This window comes from Ipomoea triloba, chromosome 4 (assembly GCF_003576645.1).
Source record: "Ipomoea triloba cultivar NCNSP0323 chromosome 4, ASM357664v1".
Classification (NCBI taxonomy): domain Eukaryota; kingdom Viridiplantae; phylum Streptophyta; class Magnoliopsida; order Solanales; family Convolvulaceae; genus Ipomoea; species Ipomoea triloba.
Genome location: NC_044919.1, coordinates 34920125 through 34939115, shown reverse-complemented (window position 1 = coordinate 34939115; position 18991 = coordinate 34920125). Strand labels below are relative to the sequence as shown.

Here is an 18991-nt window from a genome sequence, read left to right as displayed (position 1 = left end):
TGGACTATTGTTTGTGTGACCCATATCCTCTTTATCACTCGAAAGCCTAGTTCTCTACCTATTTAGGTATCTCACTTCCATTTTAAGTCATTTCTTGAATTTCATACCTTGCTTGTCTATCTCTCTCTCTCCTCAACAAGATCGTGTCGTCAACCAATCATCGGGTATTTATTTTCTATAAACTCCACCATCAAATCAATGCTAATTCCATCTTCCATAACCGACACATCACTGCTTTGATTCTATATCGGCGACTTGATCTCCATCTCCCCGATTTTTCATCGGCGACTCAATCTCCATCGCCCCGATTTTCCATCGGCAACTTGATCTCCATTGCCCTGATTTTCCATCGGTGACTCGATCACCATCGCTCTGATTTTCCATCATCATGTCTTTGTTACGTTAATCTTCAATCGACGACTTACCGTTGCTTCAATTGTCCATCGTTGACTCTCCATTGCTTCAAATTTAATTCTTTTTGTAGTTTGCGTGTTTGTAATAATATAGAGAATAAATATATTAAAAATGTAGAATAAGTAAAAAATCATTCAAATAGGTATCTCACTTTCCATTTTAAGCCATTTCCTAAATTTCATACCTTACTTGTCTATCGTTCTCTCCTCAACGAGAAAGTGCCGTCAGCCCACTGACGGACGCTTATTTGTTTCAAACTCCATTGTCAAATCAACACTCTTCCATCACCGACTCATCACTTCTTTCATTCTCCATCGGATTTTCCATTGGCAACTCTCCGTCGCTCTGATTTTCCATTGTCGGGTCCATGTTGTGTTGATCTTCCATCGAAGAATCATTGTTGCTTCGATTGTCCATCATCGACTCTCCATTGCTTCAATTTTCTACCGTCGACTCTCCTTTGCTTCAAATTTCCATCGCTGATTCTCTACTACTTCAATCTTTCATCACAGATTATATGGACCATAGTGTGCAATATATGTGCAATTTACAAAATGTGTAAATTTTGCAGTTCTAACATGGCAGACCTGACCTTGCCATTTGATTCAATTTCTTTTTGTTTTTATAAATTTAAATGTTGCTATTTCTAAACTGAGTTAAAAGGGTAAGAATGATGAATTGTGATGATAAGACAATAAAATTTATTTTTTGGAAGTTAGAATAGTAGTCATCTCTCTTCAACTTCAACGACGACAATGAGTACATGACTACTAACTTCCTAGCAAGCTACAACAATAGGCTTTGACACACAAAGAAATCCTATCGTTCAACAAGGCAATGAGTGAGACGGGGAGCTACATCTTAAGGGGCGCCTAGCGCCTATGACAAATTTTGCAACACTGCTTATGCATCATCCATTGAATGTTACAAAAATTTCATCACTCTGACATAGTTATGTATAAATTCGTTGGAATTAAATCTGCAATTCATCACGTTTAATTCAAATATGGTGGGCTGCACATTTACAATCTCATCTCAATATACGAATCGATTTTGCAATGGCAGGAAAAGCGAATACAAAGAACGTTGGGAACTACAAAAATGGAAGAATTTTAAAAAAAAAAAACAAAAAACAAAAAAACCCCTACTTGCCACCGGGTAAAGTATTAGTATTAGTAGAGAACATAAAAAGTTTGCAAGAGAAATGCTCTACTGATGTGAAAACCTTATGTTAGCCTTTCCTTTCACAGGGCTAGAATGGAATAAGAGTAATAGAGATAAGGGTGTGTATTTGCATGTGTATGACTCTACAAACTCCGATAATCTATCACAGTGACTTCATCCTCAGGTGCGTCAAGATCTTGGTAGCTGTAAAAATTATCAAACTACACGTTAATGCCCCTACTGCATCCAGCATCAACACCAAGAAATATTTAAAAAAAAAAAAATGCCATTTCACAGTATAGTCTCATCTGTGCTAGGAATCACATAATAGAGACCTTAGCTCCTCCATTTCACAGTTTTTACTGCTACCAATAAAAGCTTTATGTTTTAAAGGTGAATCCAAGAAACTGGAAAAATAGAATAATTGGACCATATTTCTATGCTCAAATAGCAGATAGCTGAAAGCTGATAACAATACAATCATGAGAGATGAAAATTTTCCCAAGTGTTCAGCTAAGCAAATAAACATTAGATTACTTCAAGCCAAAACTGAAGAAACTTTATTAATGCAATGCCAGATGAAGCATTTTGGCGGCAACCATAGCATTACAATCATAAGAAAAACCCTTTAAATTCCAAAGGTACAATTCCAGGCCCCAACAACAACTCTTCTATTCCAATTTATTAAGATGATTGTGGAAAACACAACATGAATACAGCATGAAATAAGCAGTGTTCAATTCTTAGACCTTAGTTGAAATGGTAACAAATTCTAATCATGAAATCCTGTTACTCTGTGCATTCAACTTAGTTTTTGCATTGATGCAATTACAAGTAGATCTCGCCTATGCAGCATGACCAGGAAATAGTATTTGAAACTAAAATTACCTATAAATGCAATCAACATAAAAATGCATACAAAAAGACACAAGTGAAGGTTACCTTCGTATGCGCCTAGGATCCTGCCGAAGTGTAGGAGGTAAAGCAATGATGGGGGCTGGTCCACCTATTTGTGGCCCTTGCCTCCCATTTCTCCCACCTTCAAATGGAGCAGGGCCACCTTGCTCTCGTAACATCTGCATAGCAACTTCAGGAGGTGCAGGAACAAAAGGACCCAATGGACTATAAGGCATAAAAAGAAATCAGTTATAGCATCCAAATATCAAAGGAGTCAAATTAGCCAAGACTAACCAAAAAAATCTAAATTACCCAGCCCCAGGAACAGGCATCAACACAGGGGGAGGAGTTATATCTGAAGGGAAAGCAGCAACTGGAATCCCATGTCCGCCAAATGAATCAAACATTTGCTCATCAGGGTTTCTTCCATCATCATCGTTGGACTGGATATCCGATGATTGCGGGTTCTCAGGCCTATCAAATCTTTCAACTCCATTTACACGGCCATTGCGTTCTCTTCTGTTGCCTCTATCATCCTTCAGTCGGCTATCTGGACCAGGCCTGCGCCTCTGCAACTTCTCTTTCTGCATCATTCAGACACTTCAATAGATACACCATAATGAGGAATAATGAAAAACAAAGGAAAGAGATGATTCCTGTTTCAGNCCCCCCCCCCCCCTCTATGCATTATTACTGTGACAATTACTCTTCCTCCTAGCTTGATTTAATGAATATACTAACTCATTACCAATAAACAGCATCACTATTTCTTTAGCATAACAAAGAATTATTTTATCAAAGGCACTAAGGGGCTGCACAGAAACATAAATATGGAGGAAATTATATGAGGTGGGGCACTGTCTTATCTCCAATACTCCACATTTTTTTAATAGGTATATTCTACAATCTACAATTTTGTAGTAGGTAAGGAGGGGAGAAAGAAAGCAGGGAACACAAGTGTCTATCATTGCAGTGCCCAAAACACCATGTTAAACGCATTTAAATGCAGTGCCTAAAAATGTTATCTCCTACACACCACACATGCAGCCTATATTAAAAGGTTAGTGCGATGCCCAAAACATAAAAGCATAATCAAGTGGCAAACAGCCTAACAGCTGTAATACAAGCGTACCGGCAGAGATGACAGCATAACAGGCGTCCCACCAGGTGCATTTTCGTCACTGACATAATTGCGACATAGTAAGCATCATGATGAAATTTATGAGAAAATCAAGACAGTGATTACACAAATTGCACTTACCTCATGTAATTCTGGAAGTATAAATCCTCACGCACTTTAGAAGTCAGCTCCAACACCAATTCTGGGTGCTTCAACTTTAAGTGTTTATGAACAAACTCAGCAGCATGAAAGAGTTTTGTACAACCCTTGGCTCCACAACCATACTTCCACCCATACTTCTCATCCCTAATTTTGCGGACATAAGGTTCTAAAGCTTCAACTGCAGCGGTATCAATTTTCTCCTTAGCAGTCATGACCTCCAGAGGATCTTGTCCTTTCAGCCTCTCTTCCCAACGTGAATCTAGTTTTCTTTCCCAATCAGCCCCATTACTACTTGTATCAGAATTCTTGCCATCAAATCTCACATGTCTGAGGCCCTTGGCTTCATTTGTTTCAATCATACCATAATAATCCACTCCATGAATGCGCCAGAGATAGGTTAGAAGAGTTTCCAAAAGCTCAGCTCCCTCAAGACCTTTAACTGAAGTTAATCCCCTTACTATAACAACAACTGGGCCAGAGGAACTGCTATGAGACTTGTCCCTGCTCCCTCTATCATTATCGGACCGAGATAATATGTTTTCTTCGATTCCCTTTTCTGAATCAAGCTTTGCCACAAGTGTCTGTGACTGTTCAATGTCAATGTGAATTCGTCTTGGCTCAGAACTGACTGGGTGAGCCTTTGGAGCATCTGAAAGTAACCTTGCATCTTTGGATGGCCCCCTATCATGGCGTCTTCTTTTGTCACCAGCATCTGCTTCATCATCAGAATTGGGCTCACTAGACTGTCCTGTGTTGTTTGAGGGAGTAGGGGTAACACCAGGACCTCTATTTTGCATACAGAAAATTAACTTTAATGTTCAGTAACAAACAGAGTCATTAGTAGGCATCATACTACAGATTTCGTTGAAGACAAGAAAACATATCTTACAAATCTAATGTTCCACTTTGAAGATCAAGGAGGAAATCTTTTGCCATTTTCCGTGCACGCTCATTTCTCCTAAAAAGACAACAAAGAGGAAGATAGGGACACAAGAAAACAAAAACAATTTTGTAAAACAATCTACTAATAAAGCAGCCAGACACAATACAAAAGGCTTATGCTTTGAATCAATTTCCATTAACAACAAAAACAAAATAGAGCTCACCTTTCTATAACAGAGACTAAATTTGTAGGGTGATATTTGTCTTTTAACCTGTGGAGGCAAAGCATCATGAAAAGCAGCAAGAACAGACAGGGAGGAAATGATAAGTTGAATTTGAATTTTGAAAGATACCATTCTTCATCTTTGCGTGCATCAAAATATGCTCTTTTCTGGGCCTCTATATATCCAGACTTATACTCTTGATACCTGCATTATAAACAGAATATGATTGTGCCATTGTTTTAGGTAAGGGAAATCCAGTAAAGATGAATCAGAACATCTACAAAAACACAACATTCCCATTCTTACCTTCGCTCAGCTTCAGCTGGCAAGATATCATCTTCAAGCTCCTGAATGAACTGCTTATAGGACTTCAATCCTTCTCTGCAAAATGATACAACACATGGATAAACTTATAAATAAAAAATTTAATTAAAAAAAAACAACCATAACCGTTCAAATGTGTTATTCTTTAAAGAACAGGCAAGATTGCAAGAATTTTTATAATCATCTAGTAACAAACTTCCCTGATTACATTTTCTGTAATTGTCAGAAGCATATCACCTAATTTTTTAATGATCTTCCTCTAAAGAGACATGGAGAAGTGGTCGTCTATAGTAAATAATTAAACCCCCAAGTCCAAGCTCACCAGCACAAACAGAATTTAGCTGAAAGAACCCAGTAACTACCTGTAACCCAGAATAATTCAAAAGAAACTAAGTCAGCTAATAAAATAAGCATTTTGCACACTTGAAAGAAGAAAGTACATGCACATCTGAGGATAAATTATACTGTAAAAACTAGAATTTGTAATGCATACAGGAAGGTTACACTAAATAGGTTAAACAAATGTAGATGTGTTTTCCTAGGACAATATGCTATTCAAAGAAGTGAAATGATCAAAGAATGATAAATCAGGGGAAAATGTTCTAAAATTCATTGGTCTTGCACATAAACAAATAAAAAATAATAATAATTTTGATACCTTTGAGAGCCTCGTGTTACAACAATATCCCCAAATCCACTTCGACTAGAATCCCAGTCTAGAACAAAAAGACACAAAGGTCAAGCTAAGTTTAAAGCAAGATAATAATGCCATCACCATTTAAATTTAGTATGTTCACAATGCTGATCCCTATCATCACTAATCAAAAAAGACAATATGAAAGTAGAAGCTAAACTCAAAATTAAATTATACTATAATAAAAGTTTGTAAAAGGGAAAAGAGTTTAGCATGCCTCCACACATAAGCATTGAGAACATAACAAGAAAAAATATTCAAATAAATACTACAATCAGAATTGGAAGAAACAGCACAGCAAAGACAGGGCCCATTATGTTTTGCATAATTCACCCATAATAAACAATTAAACAAATTCATAGCATTTTTTAAAACAATGTTGGGATCTGTGCTTTAACATGAGGATAAATTATCTTGGGGTATGCCATATGCAAGGGAATCACTACAATAAATCAATCAATCAATGCTGCTCCTTATATGATAATGAATGAATTATGTAAATCTAAGAACAGGTTTTATTGGATATGTTTCTGTAGTATATTTCCTAGTAACTTGAGCATAAACAAATATATAATGAAAAGTAAAGTACTCCTCCCATTTGAACTTTTGAGCAGAAGTGAATCCCTTGGAATGTTTTGTGTAATGTAGCAATTAAAAGTGGAAACATTTTCCATTCCAAAGTGGCAAAGTTGTAAACATCATTTTGGGAAATCCTAAATAAAACACAAGTCCATGAGGTGCAATATGAATTGTATAATAAAACTACCTTGGAACCCACCAGATGAACGCCCAATGTATCGACCATGAGGTCTCTCATCTGGATATCCAAGCCTCCCCCCCATTTCTCTATCATGACCAATTGGATAGTCATACCCACCACCAAATCTGGAAAATCAACAAGTTACATGTGTATTAAGGCATGGCTGGTTGACTGCGAGGCTAAAAGTACCAAGTGAAGAGCAAAACATGAAATGTGACATTGTGACAAAAATTGGATTATCCAAGCCATGCACTTGGAGACAGGAAGAACGGGCGAGGTATGCTCAATGGCCACACACAAAAGTACAGAATAAGAACAATGTTCTGTCAAAACTAATCTCCTTTTCGCACACTTCAATAATTGTCTTAATTTGAGATAACAAATCACCCTACAGGTTGTTCTAGTGGTCTAGATGCTATACACACTGCCACTTTGAGGTCAGGCAGCTTCATGAAACATCATTTGAAAAGCTAGTTAGAAGTGAGAAAGCAAATACCAATCCTGTCAGAAGTTGTGGTTTGCTGGCTGTGAAGGGCATTTAGTCCAAATAAAGACATTTCTATAAGTTACTCAGCATGTAAGGGGAAGAGCATCGTTCAGTCTGCTGTGTTGGAGATTAAATTTGTTGCCTAGATTCAGGAAGGGCAGGAGGAAATGTAATGTAATTTAGCTTCCAAAGAAATCAGTTATGCAGGTCCTGCTTCTTAATCCATTTTCTTTCTTCGTTTAGCTGGGTATAATATAAGTGTAGCTGCTCCTGATGCAACTATCTAGAAGTGCTAGCAATAAAGAGTAGGCTCAGAGCCTCAGTCCAACTGACATAATTCATGTCTACCTAATACTACCAACCTTATCTCTAGAGTTCACTCCTTAGTTCTGCATTCTACTTCCATTTCTCTTGGTGTATCTGGTTCGTCTTGGTAGTTCATAGCATATATTAGACAAATATAGAGAGAAACATAGAACAGTACAGACCTCCGTTCACCAGGTCCATAGCCACCTCTAGGACTTCCACGGCGGCCATCATACTCATCCCTCCGAGAGCGCTTGTATGGCGGCGGCGAGCGTCGGCGATCACGATAGGGAGGGGGAGGAGGGCTGGAGCTGGTGCGGTTCCGCTTGTGGTCACGCTCCCGAAGGGGCGGGGGTGGTGGGGACCGGTTGCGATCGGAGTAATCCCCCCGGCCACCTCGTCTATCAAAGTCTCGCTCATCCCTCCGCTCCCGAGAGTCCCGGTCCCGGCCTCGCCGTGACTGAGGAGGAGGAGGTGGTGGTGGTGGTGGTGAAGAAGGCTCGACATCGTCGCCGGACTTCTCGGGAATGTCGTTACCTCGTTCAGGACGGCGATCGAGGCCGTCGACGGGAACGTCCATTACCTCAGCCATCAATTGCTATGCCGAGATTTGGAGAAGATAAACCCTAGCTCAGTATCAATCTATCTGTATCTATGCTATAAAATCAAAATGGGAAATGCAACGGAAGGATGGCGCGACTTGAAAATAAGATTTGGGGGTTTTGTATGAACAAATGCTTCCTGTAACTTACTCTGTCTCTAATTGTTTGAACATACTCCAAATGCCCCGTATAAACAATGAAATTTTACTTGCACCCCTCTTATTTTGAAACCAGTAAAAAAAAATGATACTTCTCCAAAAGTTTGAATACTTAATCTCACGGGTCCCACATTCCAGTCTGGCAAAGCATTTAAAATGATGTAAATCATGATAATTTAATAACTTAGCATATAGAGTCGAACGTCGGTGCGCATAATGAATATGTACGCTTTGAACGTAATTCTCATACTGTCAGTTTAGAAATTTGGTTACTTCCCCCATATGATACAAGAAATCTAAGAATATTGATGACAATGAAACAAGATTTTTTTTTTTAAATACTACTAACTCTATTAGAATGCAGTATATGTTCATAACTACTTTCTCAACCTACTTAACCTATTGAAGCACAAGAGTCAGTATTGACTCCACTGAGGACCACCTCCCGTATAAAGGGAAGGGTTTGATGCCTCTGGACCACAAGGTCCTTGGCGACAATGAAACGAGTTTATTAAGTGAAAATTTAGAAAAATTTACTAAAAAATATAATTACTTATAACGTTTCAATATTATATAAAAACATATTGTACATGCTATTTTAAATAATTAATGTTAATATAGTTAGTATATTCATTCCGTTTCGTTTTATGTATTTGGTTCGATTAACTGAGGTTAGATTAAAGTTATTTACAATACAATTTTTCATATATATTAAATGTAATACTAGTATATATCAATCATATTTAGAACATACATTACAAATACTATTGAATACCACAAAAATCATATTTAACATTTTAAAGAAAATAAAGAAAAATAAGTAAAGAAGTAATTATTGGTTGTGTTCCCAAAAAAAAAAAAGTAATTATTGGTTGGATTATAATAAATAATAAACATGACGAATAAAATGAAAAAAAAAACATGAGATATTAGATTGTTGGTAATATTGTATATTTGAAAATTAACACCTAAATTCAAATAATTGAAAAAAATGCCCAAATAATTTATGGTTTTACTCAATTTAGTCCTAAATGATTTTTTTGCTTAATTTAGTTATCGACTTTGATGATTTTATACAATTTAGTCATTTGTTAAAAATTAAGTTAGTTGACTTTTAGGGATTGAACCTACTAAAGCAATAGTCTGGGATTGAATCTGTGACTTCTCAGGTAGGAAGGCCACAACTACCACAAGGTCTTTGGCTTTTTCCCCTTATTAAGATCCACGTAGAGATGTAAATTATCGTACCAAAACAACTTTAACCTTAAATAAATAAATATTTAGATACGAAGATTTACATTTCTGCGTGGATCTTAATAAGGATAATAAAAATGAATCATCCCAAATGGGAGGAAGGATAAGAAATTACCATTATGACCCTATTTCTAACTGTCAACTAACGAAATTTTTAACAAACGACTAAATTGGGTAAAACCATCAAAGTCGATGATTAAATTAAACACAAAAAAAAATCATTCAAGATTAAATTGAGTAAAATCACGGGTTTTTATGCCGTGGACCCAGGTCCACATTGCAAGGTGGACCTGGGTCTACATTCACATACACTATACTCTACATTCACATACAATATACTCTACATTCACAATTTGTAAACACCACATTCACACATTACAGGATTATATGTTTAGTAACTATACTCTACATTCACAATTTGTAAACTCCACATTCACACATTCAAGACTCTATATTCATAGGTCCTATATTACAGGGCTATAAGTTGCTAGAACTTCTTAACTCTATTACAGATTCACACATGCATAACTCTACATTCACGATTTCTATACTCCATATTCACAATTTGAAACCTCCACATTCACACATTTCTGGGCAACTCTACATTCACACAATCATAAATCTACATTCACGATTTCTATACTCTACATTCACACTTTGAAACCTTTACATTCACACATTTTTGGACAACTCTATATTCAGCAATATGTTTACTAAAAAAAAAAAGAAGACAAAAACGATGTAGTTTTGGACCCAGGTCCACCTTGCAAGGTGGACCTGAGTCCGCAGCATAATTTGCCTCAAATCACTATAATCAGAACTATATTGGGTATTAACTCATTTTTCACGTACATTTACATTTACATAATTATGTTGGGATTATCCGTCTTATTAAAGCCCGATCAACCCAATACGGCCCAAAATGCCCACATGGTCCGAACCACCAATCCGCAGGCCCAATGCCCGACCTAAACAACCCTATTCCATCTCGTGACGATATATAGCAGAAGCCGCGCTTTGTGTTATGGTTGCCTTGTTGCCTTGCTGCCGTCGTCGACGTTTTCCTCCTCCTGTCATTACAGCTTCGAATCAGGTCGTTAACCATGGTTGCAGCCAAGAAAACCGTAAGTACATTTCTGCTTCTCACACGAATTAATGTATATACGTGCATTAATATCTCCTTCGATGTGCGTACATCTTCGAGACGTAGCTTATGCCAGTTGTTGTGGTTTCCTATAATGATTTACAGAAGAAGACTCATGAGAGCATTAACAATAGGCTAGCTCTGGTCATGAAGAGCGGCAAGTACACACTGGGGTACAAGACCGTTCTCAAGTCCCTCAGAAATTCCAAAGGTATTCGATTATTTTTTGTTATGGATATTATTTCCTCCGTTCATGTAATTTGAGAGATTGATTGTTTGGTTGGCGATGAGAGAAAAATAGTTAAGCAGAAGATATGGATTTGAAGTATAGTTGACTCGGGTTGACTGTGAGATTGGATGTAGAAATGGACAATAGTGATATTTAATTTGTTTGTGTGCCAATTTGAAAGCTTAGAATAGCTTAGGTTTCAGTGGAGCTATGAAAATATTATGTTTAGAATTTGATTTTACCAGCAATTACTATGTGTAGCTGAGATTTGAAGGAAGAATATGAGTCGGATGTTGATTTAGGGTTGCTAATTTGGGAAAACATACATTGCCTGATGGACTGAAGATTTATGTTTTTTAATGATCACTAAAAACCATTTATGCTATTTTGAATGAGAATTGTACTTCTTTCATCTTACAGTGTACCTGAAAGGATTTAGTACAGGGAAGTTGGGGTCATTTTGATAATACAATGGATGTGTAGAATCAATGTAATTACTTTGAATGAGTGGCTGATCTAATTATTTTGTTTTTGTTTCACTTTCTTAGGGAAATTGATTATCATTTCCAACAACTGCCCTCCCCTCAGGAAGTCTGAGATAGAGTACTATGCTATGTTGGCAAAGGTTGGAGTTCACCACTACAATGGAAGTGAGTGTAGTTTTGGCCTCCTAATATCTTCATTTTACATGTTCCTATAATTCTTTTTCCTGTAAATCAACATAAATATTTAGTTTATGTTTATTGTATGTTTGATTTTTTTTCACTGTTTCTTTGCTTTTATAGCTTGCCATTTTTATGTCTGATTCTAACTGAGTATATTGGGGAATTATACCGAACCCCATTAGTTTATTTTTAGGTTTATGTTATTGTGTTTCCAATATTTCAGTACTCCAAGCTCTATATTCTATCATCATCTAGTAATGGTTATAGAGGATTTGTTTGGCATACATAGCTTGTGAGCTAGCTTAAAGCTTAAAAGCTAGTAGTTACTAGCTTATTTTGAAACTCTACTCAGAGTAGTGTTTCAAAATAAGCTATTATTTTAAGTTCTCTATGTTTTACCAAACAAAGCTTATAACTTATTTTTAGCTTAAAATAAGCTATAAGCTCTACCAAACAATGGTCAGAGTTAGAACCACTCAGTTGTACATTCTACATTTAGACAATGATAAGCACATGAATTTCAATGTATATAGTCATCATTCGTGCTGTGCCTGTTTTAATGGTTGGCCCTTGGGGGCAGAGGGTTTCTCCTCCTGCTCTCTGCATACTTACATATTTGTTTCTGTTTCAGACAACGTGGATTTGGGGACTGCATGTGGTAAATATTTCAGAGTGTGCTGCCTCAGCATTATTGACCCCGGTAGGCATTGCTATTAGCCCATTAGTTATTTGCCTTGAGGTAACTTGTAGTTGAATTACGTTTTCCTGTTGCTGATTGTTTCACACTTTTTTGTGCCTGCAGGTGATTCGGATATTATTAAGAGCATGGCCAGCGAGCAGTAGGATAGCAATAGATGTCTTATGGTTGGTTGCAATGGTTATTCTGAAGTTCACCAGAAATCAGTGTTATTTTACTTATTTTTAATTTAATGGGTCACAGAAGAAGAGCTCCATTGTAGATGATGAGATGAGAATCTACATTGTTGTTTCTTAGACAGTTTTGGTTGCGTTGAACGTTAAAATGACATTGCTGGATGCCTGAATGAATTTTGAAACAGTTGTATTCATCTTTTTTTTTTTTATCAATGTTGTGATATTGCTCATTCTTAAAATCACTCTAATTATACCAGATGATATTTACCCTTAATATATCATAGTTGGTCGGAAAATTGTTTGGTAGGATAAAATGTAAAAAATTGCATAGTGATGTACATAATTAGAAAATGTTAATTATCAAAAGACCAAATATAATTCAAGTATAATAAGTAGAAAATAAAAGTAAAATTTTATTTTAATTATTTTAAATTTGAGTTTGATTTATATTAATTTTTAAAATACAAAAAAGATAAATATCTTATATTAAAGATTGCATGCACTAATATACTTTCCAACTATCTGTAATGTAATGACATCCCAAGTTATCATTTTAAATGAGTAAAATTGTATAGTTAAATATTTTAATTATTTTCTAGTTATTGTTTAATCAAATATTTTAATTATTTTCTAAAAAATGGTTCATTTATGTTTCTAACCTTGTTTTGGCGAAAAAAGACTTTCGCTAAATTTTCTACTAAAATGACTAAATTATCTCTAACTAACAAAAGAAAGAATATTTTCTATTGAATGAATTTTTCAATTACATAGCGTTTTTTAAACACCGCCTAAAGGAAAAAAGGAAGTGCTTAACTGATAAAAACGTAGAACACGTTCCAACATCAAAGGGCAAATCCAAGTAGCCATTATCTCCCATCCACAGTGACGTATGTTTCTTCTTCCTCTATTGTCTCTGAGGTTCTTCCGCTTCAGTCTGATTGAATCCCCTCCTTATCTATCTGTAATCAATCGGTTGTTTTAGCTAAGAAATGGAAGAAATTCCCTCCACATCCAACGCTGCAATCCCTCCATCTTGGGAAGACATCGAACGCTCCGAAAGGTAAAACATCTTGCCCATTTCACACCTCTCTCTCTCTCTCTCTCTCTCTCTCTCTCTCTCTCTTCATAGATTTGTAATAATTCTTTTATTAAAAAAATTGCAGTTACCTTGTGTGCTGTATGTACGAGGAAGCAGCCTCTTTGTCTCACTCTGTTTTGAAGCGCTTGTGTGAGATCAATTCTAACAATAATAAGCCCTATTATGAAATTGTTGAGAGCGGTGATGAATTGGATGATATGTTGGAGTCAGCTGGAATGGTCTATGTTCAGTCCTTGAACCAACTTGGAAGGTACCTCCAATCCCCCCCTTCTGATTATTCAGAGGGTTGTATGGTTCTGGTTTTCTTCTGTCAGTGGAGTTAGCTGAAAATGAGTTGAAGTATTGGCTTTTTTTGGCAATTGTGTGAATTCATGTGCCAGTTTGAGCCTTTATCTTCTTGTTATTTTTGTGGGGATAAAAGTGCAATGTATTATGTGTGGCTTTAGGTTTTAGTGAATTTGAATATGAGATTTTTGTTTGCAGGACATTGGAAATAATGAAGGAACTTAAGCTCTTGTTTGGATCAGTCACTGCCATCCCTGTGCAAGTTTTCCTTACTGGGTAACTTCTTTATAGGACAAGTTCACGTTCAAGTTTAACCTAGTGTTTATGAAAGAATAACTGATATCACCCTCCCCATTCTGCTTAGACTGTGTCTTCCTTGTTTTGGTTTGTTAGTGTTTGAGTTTTAATTTTATAATCAAAGTATTTGCTTGTGAATAATGGCTTATAGAAATGTGGAATTTCCTTAAAACGTGAAGAACATTCTTTATCTATTTGTTGAACAATTTTGGGTCAAACTTAGCCTTTCATGTGAATATATCCAAATTACTTGGCTTTAGTTTTAGTAATGCATTTGAAAATAAGAAATGTAGCTTTCATTTGTATAGTTATTGGATCTATGCACTCGTAAAAGCTTCTTGGGTGTAGTAGAAGTAACTTAGAACCTTCTTTGCCAGGGCATGTCTCCAGATACCTGGCGGCATTTCTTCTGATTTTCAAGAAATTCTTGAGGAATTCCTTAGCAAGTGGAAATACATGGACGGAAATTATTACAGTTCTGTTAGTGTTGGAAATGATGTAACTTATGTTGAAGGATTCAGTAAGCAGTTTGTGCTCGGAGTTGATAAATATCTGGAAATTGTTGAGCTCTATGTGGTAACTTTTCTTGGAAGGATTATGAGAAATGTAGATCTTGCTGTGTCATGGGTTGAGAAAGCCAGTTTACCTGAGGAGAAGCGGCAGGTTAATGATTTTTTTTTTCCCTCTCTTATTCTGTTGTTTCCCTTCTTTTGGGGGTTTGGATGTTGGAGTTGGGGGAGTTGGCTGCCATTTTCTGTGATATTGCAGAATAAACTTTACCAAGTCTGGGCATGTTGGACTATAATGTCTTTTTCACCTTACTTTCTAGTATTTTTTTCCCTCTTAAACTCAGATCTGTTGATGTTCTGATTTTAAATTTGGAACCAAAAAATTTGTGATTTTTAGCTAATTATCATATCTGTGTTTATTTGTGAAGATTTATTGATGTGATGGTCTATCACACAGAAATAGTTCTCTTACATGCTTGACTCTAAATGAGCAAGCATACTATTCCACTTTTCTAAAGGACAGAATATTATTTTATATTCTGTAACATGTATGAGCTTCTGTAGCTGCTTTGCATTTTCTTGCACTTAAGTAACCATTCCATGTTGATTTCCTATCTTATATGGAGTGATGTCATTCTTCTACAATATTGATCAAATGACCATCGCGGAGCATCCAAATATTTTTACTGCAGGATCTTAAATGGCGCAAAAGTGCAATCTTTCATTCTAAATCAGGGTTTTAATTCGTTAATTTTTAGTAAATTGTGTGATAAACGATGCTATGTGTTGCATGGTATCCTTTCCTGTTTCTCTGCCTATATTCTTTCTTTCATTATGTCCATTTCCCCTAGATATCAAAACAACTTTTGAGAGTTCAAATTATGTACCCAGTGCACACTATCGCTAATGGTTGAGGGTTTCCCTTGTCACTTAAAAAAATAAATCTTGCATTGTAACTTTCAACTTGAGCTCCTTGAATTTCATATGCTGACATTCAATTTAAATTCCCCAAGCATAGCACTTCTTTTATGTTTAAAGAGGTCTTGTGCATACTCAATCTATGGCTTTCATTGACTTGGTTAGTTTGTAACTGCTGAATGAAATGTCTATATGGATTTTATAAATTCTACATTGTGTAGTTCTCTCACCACTGAATTTAGGATTTCGTAATTGTATTTTATTTTATTTTACTGTATAGCATCTTTCATTACACTTTTCTCTCAGTTTACTGACAACTTCCCAACCTTTATACGGTTCTTTTTCAGCATTTGCTGAGGCAATTACACTCCATGAACACTTCAAAGCTCAGCAGTTCATTGGAACCCGCCACTGCATCACTATTGCAAATGGATGAATATGGGACTAAATCTGCTTCCATAAAGGAAGAAGAAACATTCAGTGGTTCTGCAAACAATTTCAGTGCCGAGAATAATACAAAGCAAGCACTTAAGAAAATGTACAAAAACAGAGTTCCGTTTTGGTGGTTCCGCACCATAACTTTGAAGTTTGGAAACACTAGGTTCGTTGTATCAAATGGAAATATTTTCCTTTGCTGTCTAGCTCTTCTCTTATTTTATATCGTGAGGAGGAAGTCAAATTTACGGAGGTAAGACATGCTACTTTTACTACTTATCTGACTGCCGATGTGTGTGTTTGTGAAGATTAGTTATTTTGGTCTTAATTTTATTTTATGCATCTTTGCCACTTTGAAGTGGAACATATGTCGATTCATTATATCATTTATCTGTATATGTATTTGGTGCAATTTGAACATAGCCATTGATGAAACTATTGAGACCTTAGTTCTAAGATCTAGGTTGAAGTCTTGAAGAAATCATTTATATATTTGTGGAATTGTAAGATATGAGTCCTGGATATCTGCATAATTTCATATGCCTTTGTAGACTTAATTAGTTGCTCAACTTGCTTCTTGTCATCTTAACCACTGCATCTGGAGTAGTATCTATTGCTGGTATCATGGTATGTGTTTCCACTTAGATATGTTTTGCGTACTGTTAATGCGAGCGATTGAATTTCATACATATACATATATATGCTTGATATAATTAAAGGTGACGGTCCAAAGCTAAGATGACTGTTTTCGAAATAGCACATTTAGTTGAAAAAGGCAACATCCCTAGATGTCAATTTGAAACAATTACAGTTTTTGATAGTATGATTTTCCGACTTCTGCTTTGAGAGAGAAGTCTATTTACTTGTTCCTGACTATTTGTATAAATTTCGAGTAATGGTTTACCGATTATATAACCATGTTTTTTTTTTTTTTTTTTTTCCTGCGGTGTTATTACAGCATTATTAGAAAACAAGCTTCATCTGTGAAGAAGGCTTTGTCTGACCTTTGGGAACTTGCATTCTCCTACCAAGTGAACCCTCTAGCTGCAGTTCAATCTCTCCCTACTGCCCGGTAATGGCGCCATTTTCTCTTCCTCATTGTTATCTTATCTTACCATACAATACAATACAAATAATTAAGATATTATTGAACTGTCCATTGGGGGTTTCAACATAGAGAAAAAAGTCAGGTGATAGAATAAATTTTTTGGTTTATATTAGGCTGAGTCTGTGTAGTCATAGATGCAAATTAAAAATGTTGCATAATATCACTATCTACATTGGGACCTTATGTCCTACACTTGTTCTTTTGATTGCGTGCAAGTTTTTATTGCGTCTAATATTTGATATCAGTCCTGCCGTTATCGGATAGTGTTAAATTTCGGTTGTTTTATTTTATTTAATCGCAATGAATTGGTTAATCACAAATATTTTGTGAAATATGAAATTATATCAACATATGCAAATAACGATTTTTTTTTCGACATCATAGCATGGAAATGCAAGGACTTTTTATGTATATTATTTATTGAGTATAACTTCTTTCACTTGATGCACCTAATTGATTGATTAGCTGTGTGTATAAGACATTAACTACACATAATTTTCATACATCAATAAGTTAACGAAAAATTTTGATCTTTTTCGAGTCCGCTACTATTGAAATTCTTCCCACCTTCATAATGCAAAGTGCAAACATACCACGGTTGCAAAAATTGTATCTAGGCGTGGGCCGGTCACCTAGCGTATCACTATAATCGGTAGTCTAGGCGGTCAACTAAGTCACATAGTCGGCCGATTGGCTAATAGCTATTGGTCTTTATTTATTTATTTATTTATTTTATAGATGAGTTATTTTACTCAAACAAATTACAAGTGAAAGACGGGCAATGCTACTACAACAGAATATCTCCTGGCAGCTCATTTGGTCACAGAGATGAAGTTTGAGAAAAAAAACTAGAGATCGAGTCCTTGAAGAGTTAGTGTTCGGTTGAGTTACCATCATAACATGATTTACATCCTTCACATATGCTCTGTCAGGCAAAGCGTAGGGGCATTGAGATTGAAAATTCGACTTTTTGGGAGAAAAAAAGTATAGTTCAAATATCATTTTTCTCATTATAAAGTATGTGCTGTTCAAAAGAATGAATTTAATAAAACAAAAATATTAAAACACCAATTTTCTACCACAATTTCACACTGTAATTACAATCCTTTGAAACCACGTTGGATTTCTCATTCAAAGCATCCACGGTGACGTCACATTTAACCTTCACAGTGATCTCCCACGTCTTCACTGCCCCGACCTTAATTTTGACGGGCGTTTCTACGTTCAACTTAAACGTTACTTTCCGTTGTCTCTGCTGACGAACCAGCGACGATCTAACGGTGTTACCCAGCAACACGCCGGATCCCTTAAGCGCCGTGCGGAACTCCGTCACGTTATTTGACGGCTGAAAAAACACCGGCAATTCACCGTGACTGAGCTCAATGCCGGAATAAGAAACCCTAACGGAGCTCCCTTTCCGGTAAAAAATCCCGATCTTATCGTTAGGATTCTCCGCTCGGACGATGACGTCAAACTCGGGCGAAACCGCGGAGCGTGACGTCACGTTCAGCCCCTTGATTGCGACGTCGGTGACGGTGTAATTCGGCGACTCAGGGCGGAAAACGAGGTAGAAAACGCCGGCGGCGATGGCGAGGGCGACAATGAGGACCACGAGGAGACACAGAGTGTAGCAGAGGCACCTGCAGCAGCATCCGCGCCGACTTTTCCGGCGGCTGAAGGACTTCAAACGGCGGGAGTTCTCCGGCGGAGGATAGCGGTATATCTGATCCTTCGGAACCTGGATGACGTAAGTCCCAGGCGGCGGCGGAACCGGCTTTGCAGAAACCGGCAGTTGCGGTTTTCCCGGCTGCTGCGCATTCTGTTCTGCTACTTCGCCAGACTTCTCCGAAAACGGCGGCGAGTCGTTAGCGTGTACTCGATCAGCCATTGTTGACACCAGGTAGGAAGAATCAGCCCAAAATAATTCTCCAGTTGCAGAAGATTAAAGTAATCAAGAACGTGAGTGCGAGTATCGAACAAG

The 18991-nt window shown here is 36.7% G+C and overlaps 4 protein-coding genes across 5 annotated transcripts; 2 read left to right on the top strand and 2 right to left on the bottom strand.

The window, feature by feature from the left end:
• Positions 1 to 1413: 1413 nt before the first annotated feature.
• On the bottom strand, positions 1414 to 8184 carry LOC116016827 (serrate RNA effector molecule-like). 2 transcript variants are annotated; one of them, XM_031257254.1, is made up of 12 exons: positions 7617 to 8184; positions 6648 to 6766; positions 5846 to 5903; positions 5170 to 5244; positions 4993 to 5067; positions 4864 to 4911; positions 4647 to 4715; positions 3737 to 4543; positions 3608 to 3656; positions 2788 to 3059; positions 2521 to 2700; positions 1414 to 1782 (listed from the first exon to the last, which is right to left on the bottom strand). In XM_031257254.1, the coding sequence occupies exons 1-12, from the start codon at positions 8024 to 8026 to the stop codon at positions 1722 to 1724; spliced, it is 2223 nt and encodes a 740-aa protein (XP_031113114.1). In that variant the 5' UTR covers positions 8027 to 8184; the 3' UTR covers positions 1414 to 1721. The 2 variants fall into 2 exon arrangements, with proteins under 2 accessions (XP_031113114.1, XP_031113115.1); XM_031257255.1 differs by having other exon boundaries at positions 6660 to 6766.
• A 2284-nt stretch (positions 8185 to 10468) lies between these two features.
• Positions 10469 to 12567, top strand: LOC116015483 (60S ribosomal protein L30-like). Its single transcript, XM_031255562.1, has 5 exons — positions 10469 to 10572; positions 10698 to 10803; positions 11370 to 11471; positions 12118 to 12186; positions 12289 to 12567. Exons 1-5 carry the CDS (start codon positions 10552 to 10554, stop codon positions 12327 to 12329), a joined length of 339 nt encoding a protein of 112 aa, XP_031111422.1. The 5' UTR covers positions 10469 to 10551; the 3' UTR covers positions 12330 to 12567.
• A 610-nt stretch (positions 12568 to 13177) lies between these two features.
• LOC116016741 (protein APEM9) lies at positions 13178 to 17281 on the top strand. The gene is made up of 6 exons (XM_031257124.1): positions 13178 to 13419; positions 13523 to 13708; positions 13942 to 14019; positions 14418 to 14703; positions 15815 to 16155; positions 16861 to 17281. Exons 1-6 carry the CDS (start codon positions 13349 to 13351, stop codon positions 16976 to 16978), a joined length of 1080 nt encoding a protein of 359 aa, XP_031112984.1. The 5' UTR covers positions 13178 to 13348; the 3' UTR covers positions 16979 to 17281.
• A 714-nt stretch (positions 17282 to 17995) lies between these two features.
• LOC116016742 (NDR1/HIN1-like protein 13) lies at positions 17996 to 18991 on the bottom strand. Its single transcript, XM_031257125.1, has one exon. It carries the CDS (start codon positions 18896 to 18898, stop codon positions 18086 to 18088), a length of 813 nt encoding a protein of 270 aa, XP_031112985.1. The 5' UTR covers positions 18899 to 18991; the 3' UTR covers positions 17996 to 18085.